A 23,463-nucleotide genomic window follows, 5' to 3' on the forward strand; every position below is an offset into this window, starting at 1 on the left:
CAAGGTCATACTTTATTATAATGGTAACACACTTTATAGTATGTAGCAGATAGATAAAGTGCATGACTTAGAAAGTCTGCATTTGTCTGATGCAAAGCTGTAACTTTTCATGGAAAACGTTACCCCACATGATCCTTTGGCTAAATTCAAGTGTTATATGTAACAAGTTATAGTAAAAAAGACATGCTAAATTGTGCTGAGATTATTTTCTGAGGTACAGGAATGCTCTAAAACTGTAGTTTCTCTTACAGTAGTCCTTAAAGGTACTTTGTAACGATGAAAACAGTTCTGGCTGCTGCTACACAAACTTATGTACATCGTATGCTGGAAGAAATTTAAGTTCTATGACTGATGTTGTCTGATAACAGAAGAAGCGACAATTCTAAATCTTTTACGGGATTTTAAACTTAAAACACAGCTGTGTTAATTATAATAATCTTAATGACAGATGATTTTTTTTCACTTATTTGTTTTATTATCCTATAGTCAGGTTCTAGTCCTAGTATATCAATGCGATGGTATGGAAATGTGCAGCTTCAGGGCCCCAGGAGCAGGTTGGACTTCTGAAAGCTGCCACAAATTATCATTAGCATGTATAAAACAGCACCTGATACAGCAAAGAAAAAATATGCAAGCAGAATTGCTTGAATGAAATTGTGGAATGCTTCCCAAGAGAAATCCACCTCCAGGGAGCAGTATCTTACTAAACATTGCTTGGTAAAAAATATTAGTCTGTCTGATTCTAGCCTTTTGGGTTTAAACTGTACAGAATTACAATTGACTGTAAAAGCAAAACTGTGTTGGGGAGGTAAGGGAAATCTTGTTTTTTCACGTTAGAAGCTATTAAACTTGCCAGTGTGAATGAAGTATTACACTGACGGAGTTTTAGGATTGCTTTATAACTATGCAGGAGGAGTAAACAAAGGATGCCTGCAGGGGTGGGTAGGAGCCCTTCAGCTTAAAAACAAGGAGCTGGATTTCCTTGTGGTGACATGTAGCTCTGTCATGATTATTCAGTGCACTCTGATATTCTTTCCCTGAACAAAGCTGCAGACTTTGTATTCATGCAGCTGATGTAACGCTGCACAACAAATCCCCAGCTATGTTCTGGGATGTTGCATGGTTGTTTATCTTTTCTTTCTTGCATTTACCATCATTTTCTGCTTCTTTAACTACAGGTTGCAAGAATGTTCATTATGACTTGGTCTTTATCTTGGACACTTCTTCAAGTGTGGGCAAGGACAATTTTGAAAAGGTTCGACAGTGGGTATCAAATTTGGTGGAGACCTTTGATATTGGACCAGACAGAACTCGGGTAGGGGTTGTACGGTACAGTGACCGACCCACCACAGAATTCCCGCTTGGACGGTATAAGACTGTATCTGAAATAAAGCAAGCATCAAAAAATATCAAATACTATGGTGGAAATACTAACACTGGTGATGCCATCAAATATATCACCACTAATAGTTTTACAGAAAGGGAAGGTGGAAGGCCACAAGATGCAACCATTAAGAAAGTTGCTATTCTACTGACTGATGGAAGAAGTCAGGATGTTGTTTTGGAACCAGCCACAGAAGCACATAACCAGGGGATCAGGATTTTCGCAGTTGGAGTTGGTGAAGCTCTACAGGAAGAACTGGAAGAAATTGCATCAGCACCTAAGCCTGCTCATGTTTTTAATGTAGCAGACTACAGTGCTATCGATATAATCAGAGGAGAGCTCAGACGAAGACTCTGCGAAAGTAAGTAGTCATTCTAAGATGATATAAATTAAATAAGTAATTTTATTACCACTGTATTTTTATAATTATATATGTTACTGTGCACTAAAGTACATAAATATCAGCATTCAAATCTATCTATGTATATCTATCTATATCTATCTATTTATATATATATATATATATATATATATATATATGTCTATATGCATAACAGCTATAATCTAGCTAATATAACAATAAATAAATTAATAAACAATAAATAAATGAGAAAATAAACATGCTTTAAAAAATAAAGCAAGACACTTAACTACACCCTTCTTCTGGTTTGAGTTTGAAAGAGGTCCATTTCAATCAGTATTTCGGTATTCCACCCTGATTAACAAATACAAATACATATTTAATAACTATGTATATATATATATATATATATATATATATATATATATATATATATAAAATCTATGTACTTATACGTCTGTGTACTTACACGTAAAGAACTGTTGCTTTTGAATAAAATGGGTAGAGCAGAATGTTCCGTATGTGATGTGATGTATAGAATATTATGTACAAGAACACAGTGGTCATGTTTCTGTAGGGGAAGGATAGATGCATGGGTCACACAGCACAGATGATTGTGGATGCTTCTTTTTTGGGTAGCATGTATGTACCATTTAGCTATGTACTTTAGTTTGTTAAAGTTTGTTTCTTGACTAAATCCTACTGAATCAAGGGCATTTAAATTTCCTCAGACGGGTAAACATAGCTAAAGTTTGATGAAGAAGGTCAGCTTAAACAGGAATTTAGTAAATAGGATAAAAACTATGTGCATGAATTGCAGATTAGGGTCAGGTGATCAAATTTCACCTACAACCCTGCCCCTATGAGAACAACTGGTTTTATAAGTTTTAGGATGTTGAGCTGCATTCATCTGAAATTAAATTTGATCATTTGGCTTATACTCCATCACACTAATACCAATAAAACTGCATCTCTTGGAGAAATGGGAGGAAATCAAACTTCCCAAGGACATCCTATGGGAATAGGGAAGAGTTACAAGCTTCAGCCATGCACCACGTTATAGCTAGAATCTTGTAATTACCAATCAACAGCACTTACCATTATAGCACCATGCTTCCCAAAAATTGATAGTTCGCAGAACTTGAGCCTTTCACATATAACAGGTAGATTTTCATATGCTTTTTCATTTCTTCTGCTTAACAACCATCTAGCAGCAGCCACGACCATATATTTTTTTCTTTCCATCACTGGTGTAGAGAGATAATTGGGCACAGTGTCATCAGAGTAAAGAAATTTCCTATTTTCAGTCATTAATGCCTTCATCACCATCTGCGTGCTTTCCCTCTTTAATGCTTGCTTTCATGAAGTTGGCAGTATAATCATGGCTTGGCAGAACCAAGCACATATTCCCAGCCCATACTTAAACTAATGTGTACCTCTTCCTCTAGTAAAGTGATTTTTAAAGACATGCAGGTAGGTGCCTGTGTGTATGTGTGTGTCCTCTGTGAAGGCTGGGCACTGGGCTGGTAACTCGACACAGTAAAACCTCTACTGCCAACCAGTCTGCGGACTGGTGATCTGCTATGGTGACCCCAAACTGGGAAAAGCCAAAAGACATTGTTTTTTTTAACTGTTATGATGCAGAACCGATACTGACAGTTTGAGTCATTTAGTTAAGGTGACCTTGTTTTATACGTGTGTGTGTGTGTGTGTGTGTGTGTGTGTGTGTGTGTGTGTGTGTGTGTGTGTGTGTGTGAGAGAGAGAGAGAGAGAGAGAGAGAGAGAGAGAGAGAGAGAGAGAGAGAGAGAGAGAGAGAGAGAGAGAGAGAGACTGTCTGTATCCAGGAATCCCTTGCAGGAAATTAAAGTGTATGCGTGTGCGTGTGTGTGGGGGGGGCAATCTGTCTGTTTCAGGGAATGCTACTGATGCAGAAACTAGCAAGAAAAATGTAAACATGATAGAACAGTGTTTACACATTCCTCTGTAAATGGCATGTGCTCAGTTTTTAAGTTTTCTTCTGAATGGTGAATGACATACTTTGCCCTGGCAACCCCTTGTAAAAGCCAAGCTCAGAACAGAGAATGAACTCATTTTGAAAAATGCACCAAATTTTAGAGCACTTGCTTTGATGTAAGCCATATTCCCTTGGCACTGTGGTGAGCTTTGTGCATAAAACAGACCATGTTCTTAATGATCCATCATTTAAGTTCTCAAATTTAAAACTCCAATGGAGATTAGTCTGAGTATATGCCCTACCCTGGACACCAAGGTTGACCATGCCTGGTCTTGTTCCCCTACACAAAATATCCCTTTTCTGTGCTCTGACCTTTTCCAGAACTTCAGATACTCCCTGTAACATATCTCTTAACCTCTTATTGCAAGAAATCTGGTCAACTCCATAAATAATTTGGGGGGGGGGGGGCAGAGGCCCAAAAATAGGGACAATTTTTAAATACAATTCTTACAAATTTAGAAAGCTGATAGAATAACATGTTTTGCATTATCATGAATTTTCTGAATGGTATGTATTCTGAAAACTTAAATGTCTGTCATTATTTTCTGACTTCAGTTTTCATTGATTTGCTGGAAAATCACAATTTTGTAAAAAATGGACCAAAAACATGAGGCAAAAATCTGGACATTCTGAGAAAATCTGTACATTTGAGAGGTATATGCCAGTACCCCCCCCCAAAAAAAAAAAAAAAAAAAAAAAAAAAATAAGATACACTCATCTTCCTTGCCTGCACCACCAAGTACCTGACTAGCTATTCAAACTGAGGTCACTCCCAGGTGAGCTTCATAACCACCCCTGATTTCTGCATGCAGTAACACTGTTAATTACGACAAGGCTGTTTTGTGACTCATATTAGAAGGTGTAACCTGAGAACATAAACCAGATCTAGAGCTGGGCAGCAGACCAGGACAACCAGGTAACTTACTTTCACAAGCAGAAAAATGACAGATTGTCACTATACAGGACAGAGACGGGGTTGGAGGGTGGTATCTAAGGTATGCTGTCTACTTCTGTTTTATTTTTCAGACCTGCCAAAACATATATACTTTATGACACTCAGTGCATTCACAATTTCAAATAACAGTACATTATAAATGTAACATAACACTCCTCAAAACATGTATCTTCTGCCAAGGTAGTTCTATTCAAATAGTATCAGAGTTTTAAAAATAAAAAAATGAGATTGTTCTGCATTAGCCTTCATGTACAGGTGCTGGTTTTAATGGATTTAGGATGACAGAGTAATGACGTTTTTGGAAACCGCATGAAAATGCACAGTTTGAAGCAAAATTCAAAAGTAATACACCTAGAAGATGATCTCCTACAACCCTTCCTTAACACAAAAAGGCCTGAGATCACTTCATCTTGGAAATGGGTACCCCCAGCCAACAGCAACGTCTGATCAAACAAGGTGGCTTTCAATGTCTGAGACACCATTATATTGACCACTGATCAGATATCCTGCTACTGCACTGAACCTTAGCATTGTTTAAATTAATAATCAACAAAAGTGGTCATTAGAATGTAAATTTGCTCCTGGATATATGCAGCTGTGTTAAAAAATATTGTAAAAATATTTCAGGATGATAGTTTCAAAGGACAAATCAGTCTTACAGGAGCGACATTAAAATTATATGAGAAGACATGGCTGAAAATGGAAACATGATCCATAATTTTAATTTTAGTATTCCCTAGATCTGTAAGAGTACGTCTCTTAATGATTTTAAAAAAGTAGAACTATTAACACATATTCTAAATGAAAAGAAAATCCTTTCCCATTTCTTGCTAGGTAAAAGTAACTGGACATACTTGGCATGGTGTGGGTACTCATCCCTATCAAGAGTAGGGTCACAGAATGCAGCTGTCATTGGAGGACACCGTGTACATATCCGTGCAGGAAAAGATGACTTTGTGTTTCAGTGCAACTAGCTAAAAAAAAAAGCACAGAAATGGAACATACCTGAAATATTTATACTAAAAAGTCATTTGTTCATTGATACTTATATTGTTCTGTTTGGTTGGGCACCAAATAAGTTACCTGGTTGTCCTGGTGTGCTACCCAGCTCTAGATCTGGTTTATGTTCTCAGGTTACATCTTTGTATAGTTTGCATGTTTTCACTGTGCCCGCATGAGTTTGTAGTTACCTTCATTGCTTTCACATCCAGAAAATGTTCTGCAATAATGAGTTACTTTAAACTGCTCATACATATGACACTTGTCCTTGCCATTGCAGCCGAGGTCATGTCTGAACAGAATCCATAATGGAGCAGTGCATTTACCTTGTTAATAAATGACTAAAAAAATGTAACTGTCGACCCTAAGGTCATCAGCATAGGTGTGGTTATACTGGCTCAAGTGGCTGTGGCTCCAGCAACATTTGATAAGCTGTTGCAGAAATTCAGCGGTAATTAGCTGCCATTTTTACTTTTAACAAATAGTTGGTTGTTACCGTGAGCAGCAATACACTAAGTAATCATATTTCAGCCACAGGAAGGAATCAGCAGTAATAACACAGACAGACCAGCCAATTATGACTGAAATATGACTATTCGGAGGAGCTCTGCTCGTGCAGACAACAGGCCAAACGTCAGCCTGACAAGAGCACTTGCTGTTAAGGATTCTGCACCAATAAAAGAACAACCCCATTCTGTTTTAAGGCACTTTATTTTTTGTGCTGTACCTTTACCATAGCATGCTTTGATCACAAAAAGTACACACTGCAGCAAAACTGGGTATGATCAGTCATGCCCCAGATTAGACAGTTTCCTTACCTTTTCCCAGCTGAGTAAAAAAGGTGATGTGTTTGGGTAACAGTGTTTGAAAAAGAAAACATTTTTTTTCAGTTTATTTTCTGAGGAAGTCTCGATGGAGTTTAGATCCACAACTTAACTTGGTCTAGACTCGAAATGCTTTAATAAACCTGCACATTTGCTTCATCAAAAGAGCAATAGTAGCACATTATTAGTATTTTCTTCTTTTTGTCTGGCAGTACCAAATAAAAGGAATATGTCTGCTTTTGTACGACTAAATAATCAGTTGAGATGATTCAAGTCCACATATTTTAATAGAACCATAGCACTGTACATTATATCAAGCTGGAGACCACCCTTTGAGCCAAAACTAAGGGCTGGATTCATGAAGGCTTGCACGGAGTCTTAGAGACTCTACTCACAGCCATCATGTCCGACGAGTGATCCAGGAACAGACTGTAAGGGTGTGTAAGAGAGCTCCTAAAATGGCTCTTACACGGACAGGGCTGGGATATGCAAATTCCCTCAACTGCAGGTGAAAGGCATGCAAATGAGGTAGATTTGCGATTCAGGAAACCTGAACCTGTCCGAGTAAGAGCAGTGTTATTTGCAGAAATGTACTCAGTTGACAACTGAGTACCGTTCTGCAACTAGCAAAACGGAGCTGTGACAGCTCCAAATAAAGGTTGCATCCAGTGCAGGGAGCATGCCAATGGCCAGATATATGACCATTGGAAATATTTCCTGATGCAATATGAAAATATTTTTTTTTTGCCGATTTCCGATGTTTAAGCGTAGCACAGCGCCGCGCAAATGGTCTGCGCTCTAAAACCCAGAATGCTAAAAATTAAAACCCACAAACATGGATTTTATTGAAATTGTTAATGTACAATGCAAGGGAATGGCAGGCTGAAGACAACATGGCCACCGAATAGAGGTTGCTAAGGGGGAAGCTCAGTCTAAGAGATGTAACCAAGCATTAGTAGGCAATCCTGTGTAAATGAGTGTTAGGATAGTGAATCGCAAGTTTACATAGCAAATGAGCACAGTCAGTGGAGTGTAAGAGTAGGATATTGGGAGTAACAGAGTAGAAGATAGGTGACATCATGAGGGGGGTTTGTATGAAAGAAGTGAAGCTCATTGGAGCAGAGTGCCATGTGTCAGCTGTCATTTATACATCATGGAAAGAGGTGTGTCAACAGGTAGACTAGGGAAAGCCAAGAAATGGAAGGTGTATGCCATGGATAACACCAAAGTTTCTTGCTGAACGAGTATGCACGAGTGTGCACGTGTGTAAACCCGAGTAAGACAGAGTGCACACGTGTAAGCGTGAGTGCACGCGTTTAAGACAGAGTAAGTATGTATAAGGCTGTTTAAAGAGTTGTAAGCGCATTTGCGCTGGTGTGCACGCATGTTAACCCGAATAAGCAAGTTTTAGTCCGTGTAAGCATGTGTGCGCACGTGTTAGTTGCTGTGCGCGTGTTTGCACTTGTGTGTGCAACGATCCCCCCGCTGAGGAAACAGAAAGGAAAAAGGAAGCACAACAAATATTAGGAAGCTACCAGGGAGTACTAGCAGAGCTAGCAGGTGAAAACAATTAGAATCAGGCAATTACACAGGCAGCACACTAGCCCAGCCCAGCCTAGCACTTAAAACTCTGCAAACAACAATCCAATAAGTTTCTCACAACAGACACTGCAGTAAGCTAATAGAAGTGAAAACTGAAAATGCTTTACTGAGACAAAGAAATGTTAGGGGCTGCCATTGCTGTTATAAGGCGACATATGCAACATGCTGAGGGTGGTGACAATGGAAATGCTGCTGGACAATCCACAGTGAGGAGACAGAGAAGACTGTACAGGCTCAGGGTAACCTACCAGAGGCTACATGAGCTGGAGATAGTGGAGCGCTATAGAGTGGACAGAGACCTCCTGCAGCAAATTGTAGAGCTGTGCAGACCATGCCTCACACACAGAACCACAGAGGGGAACCCATCCCAGTGGAAACCAAGGTATGTGTTGGCCTAAGAATATTAGCAACAGGTACCTTCCAGAGACCAACTGGTGATATGATGGGGATATCACAGGCATCAGCATCCAGGGTACTACACCAGTTCCTGGATGCCATGTCAGCACATGTTGGTGATCATGTATATTTCCCCAATTCCCGTGAGATATTGGCCAGCAATATGCGTCTCTTCCAGCAAATAGCGGAATACCCTGAGGTAGTGGGTGCAATAGACTGCACGCACATATGCATCAAAGCACCAGCCGGCAAGCAGGGTAGGGTCTACTTCAACCACAAGGGCTTCCCCTCCATCAACTGCCAGGTCGTGTGAAATGCCCAGGGCGTAATACTGAATGTGTGTGCAGGCTGCCCTGGAAGCTACCATGATTTCCATATCTGGCATCTCATGCAGCTGTACCAGACATTTGCCAATGGGGACATCCCACATGGCCACCTAGTGGTGGATGCTGGCTATGCACTGGAGCCGTGACTGATGACACCCATCAGAAACACACACACACACCTGAACAGGAACGCCATAATGAGGTGCATGCACAAACACGTAATGTAATAGAGCGTGTGTTTGGGCTGCTCAAGTCACAGTTCCAGTGCCTGGACACATCTGGTGGAGCCTTGCAGTACTCATCAACTACATGTACCCAAATTGTCATGGTATGTGCTATGCTACATAATATGATCCTGCGAAAACAGCTGCAGCAGGACCAGCATAGGCCTGGGCCAAACAGCCCCCCACCATTGCCAAGGCCATCACAGGCAGAGCGTGACTCGGAGGAGCAGCAACCTGAGCCTGCCATAGTAGGCAGAAGGAGGCATGCCCAGTATGCTTTGGCCTTGGCAAAGAGGCAACACATAGCACATACACTGGCTCAGTAGGAACTCTGGAAATTATACCTCTCTCCGACTCGCACATATAGTAAAAGGGATGCCTAAGTTGACACTACCTGCTTTCAAACATGTACAGGGAATGTAGTATGTGTATCCGACATAGGCAGCCCTGCAGCACTACCTAAGGCATGATTGCCATGTGTTAAGCAATATAAAGCAGTGCTAAACAGCATTTACCACCATGTAGTATATGCAAACAAAATCGCGCACACCAACTAGCACAACTGTGGTCAGTGTTCATTAATATTGGGCAACGTCCAGCAATGTTGGTGAATATTGAGCAATGTCGGACAAGCCTAGTCTAAGCAGGGCATAGCTGAACAAAAGCCAGCATGCTAATATTTGCTTAATGGGACCTTAAGCAGTCTGGTCTTCTCAGTATGAAAATATAAAGCAGTGATGGGCCTCGAACCCAGGATACTGTGCACTATAGCCAAAGTACTGAACCACTAAACCACGACAGTATTGCAGTGGTCATCCTGTATGAAGGAATGTTGATAAGTCTATGCAAAGTATTTCATGGAAACCCTGCAGGCACAGCATAATCCTTGTCGTTATGACACAAAGGTGAGTCCTGCAGTGAGAACAGAACCTGCCTTCCAACACACACAGTATAAATGTTAATATTGGTCATGTTCGCACACATCAGCCAATGTAGTGGACCTCAGATAGCAACATACTGAAAGCTCACACTGGGCATGCTCATACACTTGAATAAATGAGACAAATGTCAGGCAACAAAACATGGAATGGCAGAACTGGGCATGCTCACACACTTAGGCTATGTCTGGGTACAGCAGTGGGCCATGCATATCTGGCAGTTGCATGTGTTAACCCAGGAACCTGTCACTATACAGCAATCCGCCCTGTGCACACAGTCATATGACAACAGACACATCTATAATATAGTGGAACCCTGTCATAATCAAATATGTTCTGCAGATACCAAAGTTGTTCATAGAAACTGGTAAAGCAAAGATGATAAAGACCTGCAAACAGTATCAGCAATAAACATTGTGCATCTTGAACATTAGCATAGGTTTAGAGGTCGATACTAGGCTATCTGCCCTAGGGCATGTACAAGCCTAGCCAGAGTGTGTTTGGCATTCGCAACCCTGTCAGATTACTACACTGTGTGTGTGAATAGTAGGTCACACAAGATAGCCCATGTACGTTTAAGCTAGTGTGCCTCTGTCTAGCAGGGACACAGAAGATATCCCAGGGGTAAACAGATGATCACCCATACAGTCGTCAAGTTGTCTCCAGTAGGTGGTCAGTGGGTGGCTCTACGTATGTGAAACTGGGATTACATTCTGGAGTGAGTGGAGCCTCTGGGATAAGAATCTGTCCCACCACAATGTCCTATTAACATCTGTGTGTAGCTCCAAGGGAGTCAGATATCCTGAGGTGGAGCATGTCCAGTAATTCTGGGTTGGGTATATGTGTAAACAACAGGCACACATCATATCCAAGTAGGTGGTAAGCGACTGAGTAGAGCTGGAGTTACTGCATCTGAACTGTGCAGAGCATCTGTGTGAGTCCCTAGATCTGCTTGGTGAGGAACTTCCATGGCCAGTACAGTTGTTGCAGGTGTCGGGTAAGGTACACCCCAAATGTGGCATTGTAACCAAGCATGGATGTGATGAGTATAGGGGCACAATGACCTCACTCGATCTAGATGTGAAACCATATGGGATAAGGTGGCCCACATAGAAGGTGTGTCCAACCACTTTGGCAACGTGAATGTCAAAGGCGACAGTACGAACAAGTCATGTCCCCAAACCACTAACAACTCCTACCGTATGTAATGGAGTACTACCTATGTGGTAATGTGTGGGCATGTTGTTATTCCCAAAGGGGATGACTATGCAACTAATGGCATTTAGCTGTAGGCCATGGCTCAGGCACCAGTCATCCATCTCTGTGAGACCCTGTTTGAGTATGCAAGTGGCAGCTGGAGAGTTGATCATGGCACCCAGTTTGCAGTAAAGTTCAAACATGTTCAGCCATGTTCCCCCTGTGGTAGTCTGTATGTCAGACAAATATATACTGAACAAGAGAGGTCCCAGGACCGAGCTGTATGGGAAGCCACGTGCAACTTGTGTATAGTCAGACATGGCACCTGCAATTCTGACCATGTGGGTGCTATCCCTGATCCAGGTGTCAATCCATCGTGTGAGATATGTGTCCATATCAACGCTGGTCAGCCTATGAATAATGGCCCAGTGGGTTATTGTGTTGAAGGGTTTTGCAGGATTCAGGTAGGCTGTGTGGACAGCCGTCCCTATGTCAATGGACCTGTTAGCCATTTAAAGAATACAAACAGGTTCAAGAGGTAAGATCTGCCCACAATACCACTGAAATGTGTAGGCCACAATGTCTGTAGGTTCCCGATGTCTATGTGTATGAGTCCCATGACAATACGCTCCATAGTTTTGCAGAACAGGCTACATAGGCTTATAGGGCAATATTGTCTGTGGTCCGTTGTGGCACCAACTGTGTGGAATGGGACCACTCTCGCTGTACGCCATTTCTTGGATACATATCCTGTGGTAACTCCGATATTGAACAGTGATGTAATCTGAGGGTTGCGTCTGTCATGATGCTCATGTAAGATGCAGGCTGAGACACCGTCTGGTCACATTGATACTGTTATGTACGCTTCGGGGAGGGCAGCACTCACCTTTTACTGTGTGATGTCAGGGAGGTTATACTCTGTTGGGATGGATAGTTGCTCCTTAGGGGGGATGGGTGGGAGACATCTGCACTGAACCTGTTTGCCAGGATGTTGGCAATGCCAGTGGGTTCAGGGTAGGTTTAGTCAGTATGCAGTAACTCACAGCATATCAGTGAGTGTCTGCCCAGGTTCCTGACATAACTGAAGAAGGTCATGTGATAGTCCTACGTGTCTGTTGCAATTGTCTGGTAGAAGCGGCCCTTAGAAAAGTTAATGAGTGATCGTAGCTGTCTGCTAGTACAGATCACAGATGCCTTCCCAGTCTGGGATTGTGCTCTATCATGTATTAGCTTCCTCCTGATGTTGTACAGCTTATTAATGCCTGGGGTCTACCACACAGGTGCCAGGGTTCTACCCCACAGGTCCACTGGCATTGGAGTAGTGAGTCCTGTTGTTATTTGGGATAGCACAATCCATGCAGTCCGCTAGGTGTCCATAGAATGTGTATGTAAAGGATGCAGTAGTGTGAGCCATATTTGCCACTGTCTCAGGGTCTCTGAAGGATACCACCTTGCTTCGGTGACGTGAGACATTGGCTCATGAGAAGCTCACCAAGATTACCCAGGATGGGTGTGTGGAGGGTATATTTATGTCCAGTGAGATACATGTATGTGCTGACCTTACCAATGAGGGGTATATCACTGGTGTGGAACATAGAGTCCCCATGTTGGTGATGATCAGTTCCAATATGTATTCCCCTTGTGGCTGTGCTGACTGGTTGTGCCATAGCATATGAGTCTACAAATTGTAGCGACTGTTGGGTGAGGGTGTCTGGGCTTGAGTAGTATCCCCAGTCAATATTTGTGTATATGAAGACACACAATATAATGGTGTCTGTGGAGACCTTCATATTCTCCATAGTTCCCACGAAAGCCAATAGTGGTCCCTGAGTTTGGGAGTGTGTTCTGTAGCAGGCAAAAAACTAAAAGGCAGTATTGCACAATGGTAGTTGTATATGTATGGTCTGTGATGCTTTGTGCAGTGCTACTAACCCGAAGGTGTGTGTGTGTATCTGTGATGTATATGGATACTCCCCCTAGTTGTGTTGTCTGTTCCAAGTCTTGTTGACAGACAGCATGGTATGAAACATAACCTGGTAGTGCTGGTGTGCATAAGTGAGCCTGAACTAGGCATCTGTCAGTGCACAGATATCGCTATCCTCTATACTGAGGAGAGTCCTCAGTGGCCACAATATGAGGTTAACACGACTGTTGTTGAGCAGCATTACCCTTACTTTCATTTAACCTGTAATGTCTATTGAGGTGTGTTTGTCTTCTGAGCCTTGCTTAAAAAAGGCACTATGGTGGTAGCAAGAGCCTTAGCCAGCATTCCAAAGTCCAAGAGTGACAGGTGCAAGATGTCCATAGTGAAGCTATGTGGCATGTTGAGCATGTCACCATAGGCTGACAGACACTGTATCCCCTATGAATTAAACACATTTGTTAGGCAACTGTTAAATGTGATATGTGTGTCCATATACTGTGACATCATACTTGGTGGGTGTAAGATGCTAGACAAGGTCAGGGTCATACTGGCCTGGGCTACATGATCAGAGTGTTCCTCCATGTATCATGTCATGTGGTCCAGGGAGTAAAGTCTGAGGTTATACACACCAGCATGGACAATGATGGTGCCAGTTCTTCACTTGCTTTGAAGTGACCTGACTGCCTGTGTTATGCGGCAGATCCTGGCACCCAACAGACAGCCCAAAATGACTAATCCCTTGCTAGGGCTGGTGAGTGGTACATCAGTGTGTCTGACAATAAGTGTCACCTATTACAAGTGTATTAGGTGTGTTGTTTAGCCTGAAAGGCAGTGACTGTGTGGCACACTGACATTGTGAACTATGTGATATGTGGGTTTTGTAGTGGGGTAGCAGGTGTGTGCGTGTCTGCTTTGGAGATCTCTACTGCTTAGGTAGAGTACATTTACAGCATCCAAGTATGTCTATGTGTGATAATGTGGTTTGAGTGCTGTTGCTAGAGGATATGTGAGACTGATATGTGGTGTGTGTGGTTACCTTCACCACCTGATAGACTGTGCCAGTCATGGGTCGAGAGAGTTCAGCACCCTGTATGTCTATATAGGTGCATCTCACACATATATCTGAGTTTGTCGGGAGGAGGAGAGGGTTGTCTGTGTACATGAGGCAGATGTGACATTGTGTCAATATCACAATATCCACCAGCTGGACTGAAGAGTACACACGCAACCGACCCCTGAACATGCCAGGATATTATCATGACATACTCTGTAGCCTGATCACAAAGGATCAGTAGGGTGTTAAGCATGTAAAAGAGTATAACAGGGATTAGTGCTCATGTTCATTGGTGTTTTGTAAAGAGTAGCTGAGAAGGAGTCCAGACTGAATCATGACACCTCCTTAAGCTATGTCATAAATAGCAATGTACACCCATATATGTCCTGAGTCAGGGCCAACTGTACCTGAGTGACAATGCCGACATCATGACAGACAGGCCCATATGTACATACCCATCTCCCACTGACAATAGTCCACATCATAATACCAGGAGATATCACATGTAGAATGGATGAGCAGATACCCCCACTGCCAAAAGCATGGCAGCAAGTGGAATACATTGATTCCCAATATGTGTCATGCACAAACTACAGAACAAATAGATCATGCACCTGAAAAGTCAGCTGAGCCTCACACCCTACACAGGATGTGGAACCGTTGAATGTGTCACAGCTACATATGGTACTCCCCACAAGTGTTGGTGCACAACACACCATGGGAAGTCAAGTCCAGTACGCCTATGAAGTCTGATCTGCAAGGTCATGGAGTTCATCATGGTTGCAGTCATAAACAGAGCTATTGGAAGCTGAAATACACACAACCCTACCAACCATGGTATGTTTATGTGCGGATCATGGTTCCCAAACATGCTAGAGTGTTTGCAAGGCAGCCACCCAGGACATACATCAATGAACACATCTACACATGTGCCACATAGACTTTGAATAGCCCTTTATCAACATCCCAGACACATGTATTATCCACAAAACCTACAAGCTGTGCATAAAATATATGTTGACATATGACGGAATGTCAATGTGTCCACAGATAGATCACACAAGGTAAGGATTCTGAGGTCTTGTGCAAGCTGTTGACACCTGCTGACCCACATGGACCATTCCTGAAATGGCATAAAAAAAATTTACACACATCACCATGTCCAGTCTGATGATGTCACCATCCTACAAATACAGCCAGAGAAGGGAAACCAGTCAGTAAAGCAAATAGTATGCCATGTTAATGCGTCTCTCTCTAGTATCATAACATAGTTAGGTAGGGGTTTGAATCCTGCAAACAGTGTGTGTGTGTGTGTGTGTGTGTGTGTGTGTGTGTGTGTGTGTGTGTGTGTGTGTGTGTGTGGTGGGGGGGTGTATGTGTGCAGTTTCCTTTTAGAGGTGTCCCCTTCTTGGAGACTGGGAAAACTCACTAAAAGAGGTACATTCCTCTTTGGAAAGACTGATGATGTCACCATCCTACAAATACAGCTGGAGAAGGGAAACCAGCCAGTAAAGCAAATAGTGTGCCATGTTAATGCGTCTCTCTCTCTAGTATCATAACATAGTTAGGTAGTGGTTTGAATCCTGCAAACAGTGAGAGTGTGTGTGTGTGTGTGTATGTGTGCAGTTTCCTTTGAGAGGTGTCCCCTTTTTGGAGACTGGGAAAACCCACTAAAAGAGGTACATTCCTCTTTGGAAATACTGATGATGTCACCATCCTACAAATACAGCCGGAGAAGGGAAACCAGCCAATAAAGCAAATAGCGTGCCCTGTTAATGCATCTCTCTCTTATATCATAACATAGTTAGGTAGGGGTTTGAATCCTGCAAATGCTGACTGTGTGTGTGTGTGTGTGTGTGTGTGTGTGTGTGTGTGTGTGTGTGTGTGTGTGTGTGTGTGTCACTGTTGGTCAATGCGGTGTGGGTTTTGCTTTTACTATGGTATGACATAGTATGATTACAACAGTCAGTGCATTGCACACATCAGGTATCTGTGTGACAAATGTATATGTGTACATGTTCCCTCAATCCATACATAGGTGTGAAGCCTGCATACTACATGAAGACATTTGTTTCCATTGACAGGTTGTGCCGCTGCTTCTCAGATCGTAGGTCACATATGTATGTATGTGACAAGGCTGCCACTGTCGTGTTCTGTGGCACACACACCCATGACAGTTACTTAAGAGTAGTGTGAGTGAGGGTATATGCCTGGGGTATATGTTAGACATGGTCATACACAACAAAGTCTGCCAAGAATGGACAGTCTTTATAGGTGCACGACTGCCTTGTAGATATGCATTCAGGCCTCTAATGTCTTATGTGATACACCTTGGGACTCCACAATTCCTATGGATATGTGGATACCAAGGGACACATGACATAACATGGGTCTGTATGTACACAATGGTACCCAACATACATGTTGAGGGCTACCACCTGTGTGGTACTGATGGGATAGTATGTATAGTACATGAGGATGACTATGCCATAGTTGGCTTACTGCTATACAGCATGTATCAGACAGCAGGTATCTGTCTGTATGATACCCTTGTGTAGGATATGAGTCCCATCCATGGAATGCATTGTAGGCCAATCCATGCATTTCCATATTTGGATGGACACATCCCTAGTGTGTCTGCATGTACCTAAGGGGGCTATATGACAAACAGGTGTGGTCACAGTAATGGGTAGCGGTCATTACCACTGGTTAGTGTTATAGTGTAGCACCTGAAGGATCCAATTGATACGGGGTTCCCTACTACTGTGTGTCATTTGTCAGGACATCATCCAATGATTGCTTATAGTCATGCTGTTGAGGTTGTGTATACTACCAGACTGCAAATAATTGACAGATAACAGTATCACCCACAGCATAGTGTCAACCCATGTCATACACACGTCTACCCATGTTAGTACATAACTGTAGTAGAATGCATACTGACCATTGAAAGATGCTATGAGATGTTAACAATGTGTACGACAGGGTATGCCACACTTCCCATGTGCCCACTATGCACGTACATCCAGACAGTGCGCACCCACCATGTTCACAGATGTACACTTGCTAATCTGTACTGCACACAACACACATGTACTGTCCACTCACTAACACATGCTGGCAACACATTACACTTCAGCCAAGTGGCACATGGGTGGATAATACATACTCAGACCTTACAGTGGTGTAAACAATGCTACATTGACAATCAGAGCTTTGATGTATAATGTCTGCTCAGATATACCTACAAGGATGTAGTTACACTTCCTTGTTGACAACTTGCTATTATTGCTACACTGCTATAGTGTCACCCTGTGCATCAGCACCATGTTAGCCTGTCCCTCTGTCAATAATGCAGATGACAGGAGGTGGCACAGGTATCATCATATGCACAGGGAATTTTGTTGTTTGCCAGAGCCTGACGTTGACCCATCCGGAATTGACACAGGTTATTCAGGACATCAGGATAGACATCCCTCACACCAACACTTCTTCCTCCTGTCAGGCCGTGCCGAGGGACCGGTTGCGGTCCGCCGGGTGACACATGCCAGCAACAGCAACAGCAGTATGTCTGTGTGTGTGTGTGTGTGTATGTGTGTGTGTGTGTGTGTGTGTGTGTGTGTGTGTGTGTGTGTGTGTGTGTTTGTGTGTGGGGGGGGACAACAGTACAGCATGGGCTAATGTTGATGTAATGTATGTGTGTATGTGTGAGCCTTAGTTGCTTGCTTAATGTGTGTGTTTCTCTGCATGCACACAGCTCCACCCTGTGGCTGCCATATACGGTAGTTTGTGAGACAGCCACAGACTGCATCTGCTAGGCTGTACAGATCACTGTCTCTGGCCACGGACACAGTACCTGTGCCTGGCAGGGGTGCTACAGACAGTATCGGGTACCAGCCCTGACTGGGTACTGTCATCAGAGGCAGAGGTATGATGACTGGACCCACGTCCCTGCTGGGACTGGCCAGAGCCATGTGCACATGGTCTACTGGGATGGTCAATGGACAGGCCAGCCCCAGCATTGCTGGGGCTGGTACTGCCGCTACGGGAGCGGCTGTGAACTGTGGGCCATCCGCGACCACTGCCAGCTGTTGCTGTTGCTGGCATGTGTCCGCACCGACGTCGCAACCATCCCGCACGGTCCTGGCTCAAGGAAGACATGTTGTGGAGGGCATCTATTGTCTCCCCTGACGTCTATAAATGACCTCGGTGTAAGTCCGGATGGCACCGGCAAGGTCACGGATGCTGTCATTGATAGCGGTGTAATGTGCCCTCTGCACCCTAAGTCCCTGCCTGGTGTACAATTCCATACCTGCCTGAGCCTGCATTACAGCCCAGAACATACCGGTCATCGTAAGACCTGTCAGGGCACGCCTGCCAGGGGCAATATGACCAGTGGTGCTCCCCCGAGAACCCCTGGACCTCCGCCTATGTAGTACCGTTCTGGGTCTACGGCTATGGCTGCTGTGAGGGGATGCAAGTGCCATGGGTACCACACTCTCCTGGTCAATGCCAACTGTATGCTGTCCCTCGCCTATGGCCATTGGTGGTGAGGGTTGTATTGACAGTATGAGTGTGCGCATAGATGGGGTTGAATGCTGTGTACTGTTGATTGGCAGACCAATGACAGACCCTGTCAAATCTCCCTGTGCCAAAATACATGTGTCATCATCACCACTATTCGTGGCAGTGGCTTCAGGTCACCTGCTGGTTTCGCCAACCCCTAACTCAGCACCTGTGAGAGGAAGACAGGAAACACACTTTACCATCTGCACATGCACACATAGACACATGGACACATGGACACATGCACACATGCACACATGCACACATGAACACATGAACACATGCACACATGAACACATGTACACATGAACACATGAACACATGCACACAGGTACACATGCACACTCCTCACTACAGCAGATACACACACACACACACAACAGCAATCCAAAACATACTCAATAGTGGTTGAAGGTAGGTGACAGTATCACAAGACAAACAGTGACATCACATGTGTCAGCATGCAGAATATGTGTTGATCAAGTCCATGCAGTGTGAGTGTAGACAGCCATAGTTAATGACAGTGTACATGGCTGTGGTGCATTGTTCAGTGATTGCCTACACCCTGGAACACAATGTGTACAAGGACACGACATTTCTGTGCAAGTATTATAAGCTCTGCAATATCCTGTGCACCATTACTCACAGGTATACATACCATGGCTGCATGTGTTATCTGTGTGTCACATGGATTTCCATGTCTGAATGCAGTGTCTGTGTCTGTAGCAGATAATTGTGGACACAGGTGTAGCACATGCATGCTATGTACACACGGGATGAGTGGCGCATGTATACGTGATGGTATACCAATCCTGGACATGGCCATTGTACAGTGGTTATGGTGAGTGTGGGTCATATTCCAGATAGGCCAGTGCCAGCCATGACATTGCATGGTACATGACTGCAACATTCAACATCACACATACCCAGTGTGTGTCATGTGACCTATATACCCAATATCATTCCAGGACACATATGTGTCACTTTGTACAGAATGCGACTGCTATGCATATTGTGTATAGTTGCATATGTTTCCACACACACAACATGCTATGCATAATGTGTATAGGTGCATATGTGTGTACACACACAACATGGAGGTGCAAAGCAATGACAGCTATGTGTAATACTGTGGTCACTGTAACTGTATGGGGTGTAGTACCATTAGCCATCATCACCATGCATCATGTGGTTACTCAAGGCCACTAAAGTGTGCTAGACCACTGCCTAGCATGCTGTACCTGAACCACAGTGCTGTGGCTAAGTTCACAATTACACAGCCACGCTGCACAAGGGTGTGTGAGGTGCCCAATAGGGAGCATTGCCTAACATGACTTATTTATGCGTTGAAGAGTGTTGCAAAGCCCCATGCTAGGCCCCTACCCCTCAGGTATATTATGTGTGGTGTGTGGATGACATGTGGGATATTGAAGTGTGACCTGGCAGCGGGTGTCTGGTTACACTATGTGTAGCATGTTGAGGTGTACTGCGTATGACAAACGTGTTATGTTGTGTACATGTGTGTCAACTATGCCTATCCAATGTGCAGTACAGTGTTGCCACATTTGTGTCTGGTGCTCTGTGCATTGCATGTGATTGAGGCAGCTACTGACTTTACTGAGAAGTTTAACGTCTCACAGCAAACATGCACAGCATGCCTTATGTGTAGGTGTGTTATGTGTACATGGCCTACATCTCTCCTATGACATGCACATTTCAATACAAATTTTAAAGTGTTAATACACTCAACAGCATGTATCGTCTGCCCTGCTGTCACACCAGAGGGACCTACAAGAATATGACACAGTTTGTCAGTGGCCACAACTGTGGCATTGCTACTGTGAGTGTGCTAAACTACAGTAGAACAACAAGGATAGGTGTATGGATACTATTCAAAATATCAGTATTGCACACAATAGGCAGCAAAACTGCTAAACACAGTACACATCTCACATATGCATAATCTAACAATACAGGTAACAGTAGTCTACAGCTAGGGCATGTTACCTGCATGCTCCATGTCACCATGCTGGGTGGCTCTGGCCTCCTTGATGACACGTGTGATGTTGTTGCTGCTGTAGGCTAGGAGCCACCACACTTAGGAGCAGTTCCTCCACTCTGGTGAGGGGGGGATGTATGGCCACCCCACCACCTGTGGCAAGCTGTTGTCTATGGATATCAGACGCACATTGCCGGACATGTCTAATTAAATCACTGCAGTGATGGCGTACCTGCTCATATGTTCGGTTATGCATGCCTATGTCATTTACCTGACGAACAAGTTCTTGCCACAGTGCAGTATGCTCATGCTGGTGCTGGCTGGCCCTGGAAAACAGCAGGGTATAGTGCTGAACCAGGCTGTGGTGGATTTCCTGTTCCTCTGTGGCTGTGTAGGAGGGATTCCTTTGATGAGCCATATGCCTGAAAGACAAGTAAACGATATGTGTGAGCAAGTCATCTGGCACACTTAATATTACACAGTACAGATATCAGTTAACTGCCATATATAGCATCTGTTTGTCTGTCAGAGGATACACACATTCAATACCACATATCAGTGCTCAGCCCACAACTGGCTGACAGTGCCTGCCACACTCCATATAACAAACCAGTATACACCAGTATACACCAGTACTCGGCACACTGTTTGGGATCCAATGCACAGCCTCACCACAGGGGTACATATCAAGCTAATGCATGAAGACATATGTCATCCATTGCAATGTATGTGAAGTACAGTTACAGTATACCAAGTAACCCACCCTAGTCGTTGATGCCATACCCCTACCTACCATATGTGCACAGTTGTTAATATAGCTGACATACTGCTGTAACAGAGTATACATGTTGCTAGGTATACATGCAAACCCTGCAACACACATGTGATTGTGACATGGTACAGGCATTATTACACACACATCAGACATTCATACTACACACAAATGTATGCTGATACAGATGAGCATTTCCTGTGTACCTTACAGTACTATGAGCCCCTACTTACAGATACCTATGCCTGAGGTATGTAATCTGTGCAGACTACAGGAAACACACAAGACAGTATTACCAGGGAATGCGAACATACACCATACTGTGCTGTTTAGGTCGACAGCTTCAGGTAGTAAAACAGTTCAAATGTCAGCTGGATTCACCAGCAGTACCACTTACTGAGCATACATGTATTGCTTCAGCCTATGATGGGACACCACAGTTGTACACAAGGAACTACGTCACAACATATGCCATCCTACTATGTCTGCATCCCAATAATTGACACATCTCTCTCTGGCCTCACACCTAGGACACAAAAGACCATGACAGAAACAACCTCACACAAAGCTATCACACCACTACAAATCTTGCACACATTCACTGTCACATTCATTCCCCCTCACATAACAGGCATTGCAATGAGTACATGTGTGTGTGCATTGTGTCATAGGTAGGTACTACACTATTGGCCCTAGGGCCTACAGCAGCCTAGCCATCAGCTACCCTGGCCTTTGACACACATGTAATTTGATTTCACTTGCTTCTGTCAACCAGATACACAGAGGTGACTCCCAGGGCATATTACCCATCCCACAGACAATCATCAAAGATATGTATGACATCTGCTACTGAGGAGCCTTGTTTGTTAATGCTGGGTGATTTACTCCAGAGTATGGCATATTTGCCAATAGGAGCATATCCCTCCAGCATGTGCTGTTTAGTGAGGTGGCGGGGATTAGGGACCTAGGCCGTGTAGCCCGGTGGGATTGTGAGGTCTTGACATGGTGGTTGTCTAACTGCTATGGGTGTGACATGCCTCTGTATGTTCGGCAGAGGTAACCTCTGGGTGGCTGGTGTGCAACGCACTGTAGCTGTGGTTATGTCAGTCAGTCTGGAAAGGGTATGTGTTTGAGGGCAGTATTACTCATTGCGAGGTATGTCTGTGGCCTTTCCACTTGCTGTAGTTGTCATGTGAGGTACATACCACATGGGGCATTGTGATGAGTACAGGGGAACACTGACCTATATTTCCGTACATGACACAACGTTTGTGATGACACGTACTACGTAGACAGATTACAAGACTAGTGTGGTACTTTGAATATCAAAGGGGAGGCTACTGTCCACCAGTGTCCCATGTTCCCTTCTGACACCTTCAGTGTTAGGCAGGCAACCACCTATTTGGTAGTTAGTGGGTAAAGTGTCTTGGAATGGGGTATGGCACTGCAGTATCAACACTGGTGTTCAGTCCATGCCTTGGTCACCAGGCACCTGTTCACCTGTTGCAATACATCTGACCCCGTGTCTCCCTCTCTCGCTCTATATGTATATATATATATATATATATATATATATATATATATATATATATATATATATATATATATATATATATATATATATATATACATACATATCTATATATCTATATATATATATATATATATATATATATATATATATATATATATACATACATATATATATATATATATATATATATATATATATATATATATATTATCTATATATCTGTATATCTATATCTATATATCTCTCTATATATATATATATCTATATATGTATATATGTATATATATCTATATATGTATATATCTATATATCTACATATCTATATATCTATATATATGTATATATGTATATATATATATATATATATATATATGTGTGTATATATACATATAT

At 43.1% G+C, this 23,463-nt stretch overlaps 1 protein-coding gene across 1 annotated transcript in view; it reads left to right on the forward strand.

The window, feature by feature from the left end:
- Window positions 1-23,463, forward strand: part of COL22A1 (collagen type XXII alpha 1 chain) — a 2,341,282-nt gene that overhangs the window by 125,430 nt on the left and 2,192,389 nt on the right. The window contains exon 3 of the mRNA XM_044067281.1: window positions 1,179-1,745. Coding sequence (XP_043923216.1) covers window positions 1,179-1,745 — 567 coding nt within the window. The remainder of the gene's footprint in view (window positions 1-1,178; window positions 1,746-23,463) is intronic.

Source organism: Protopterus annectens, chromosome 3.part1 (genome assembly GCF_019279795.1).
Source record: "Protopterus annectens isolate FY-2018-M chromosome 3.part1, PAN1.0, whole genome shotgun sequence".
Classification (NCBI taxonomy): Eukaryota; Metazoa; Chordata; order Ceratodontiformes; family Protopteridae; genus Protopterus; species Protopterus annectens.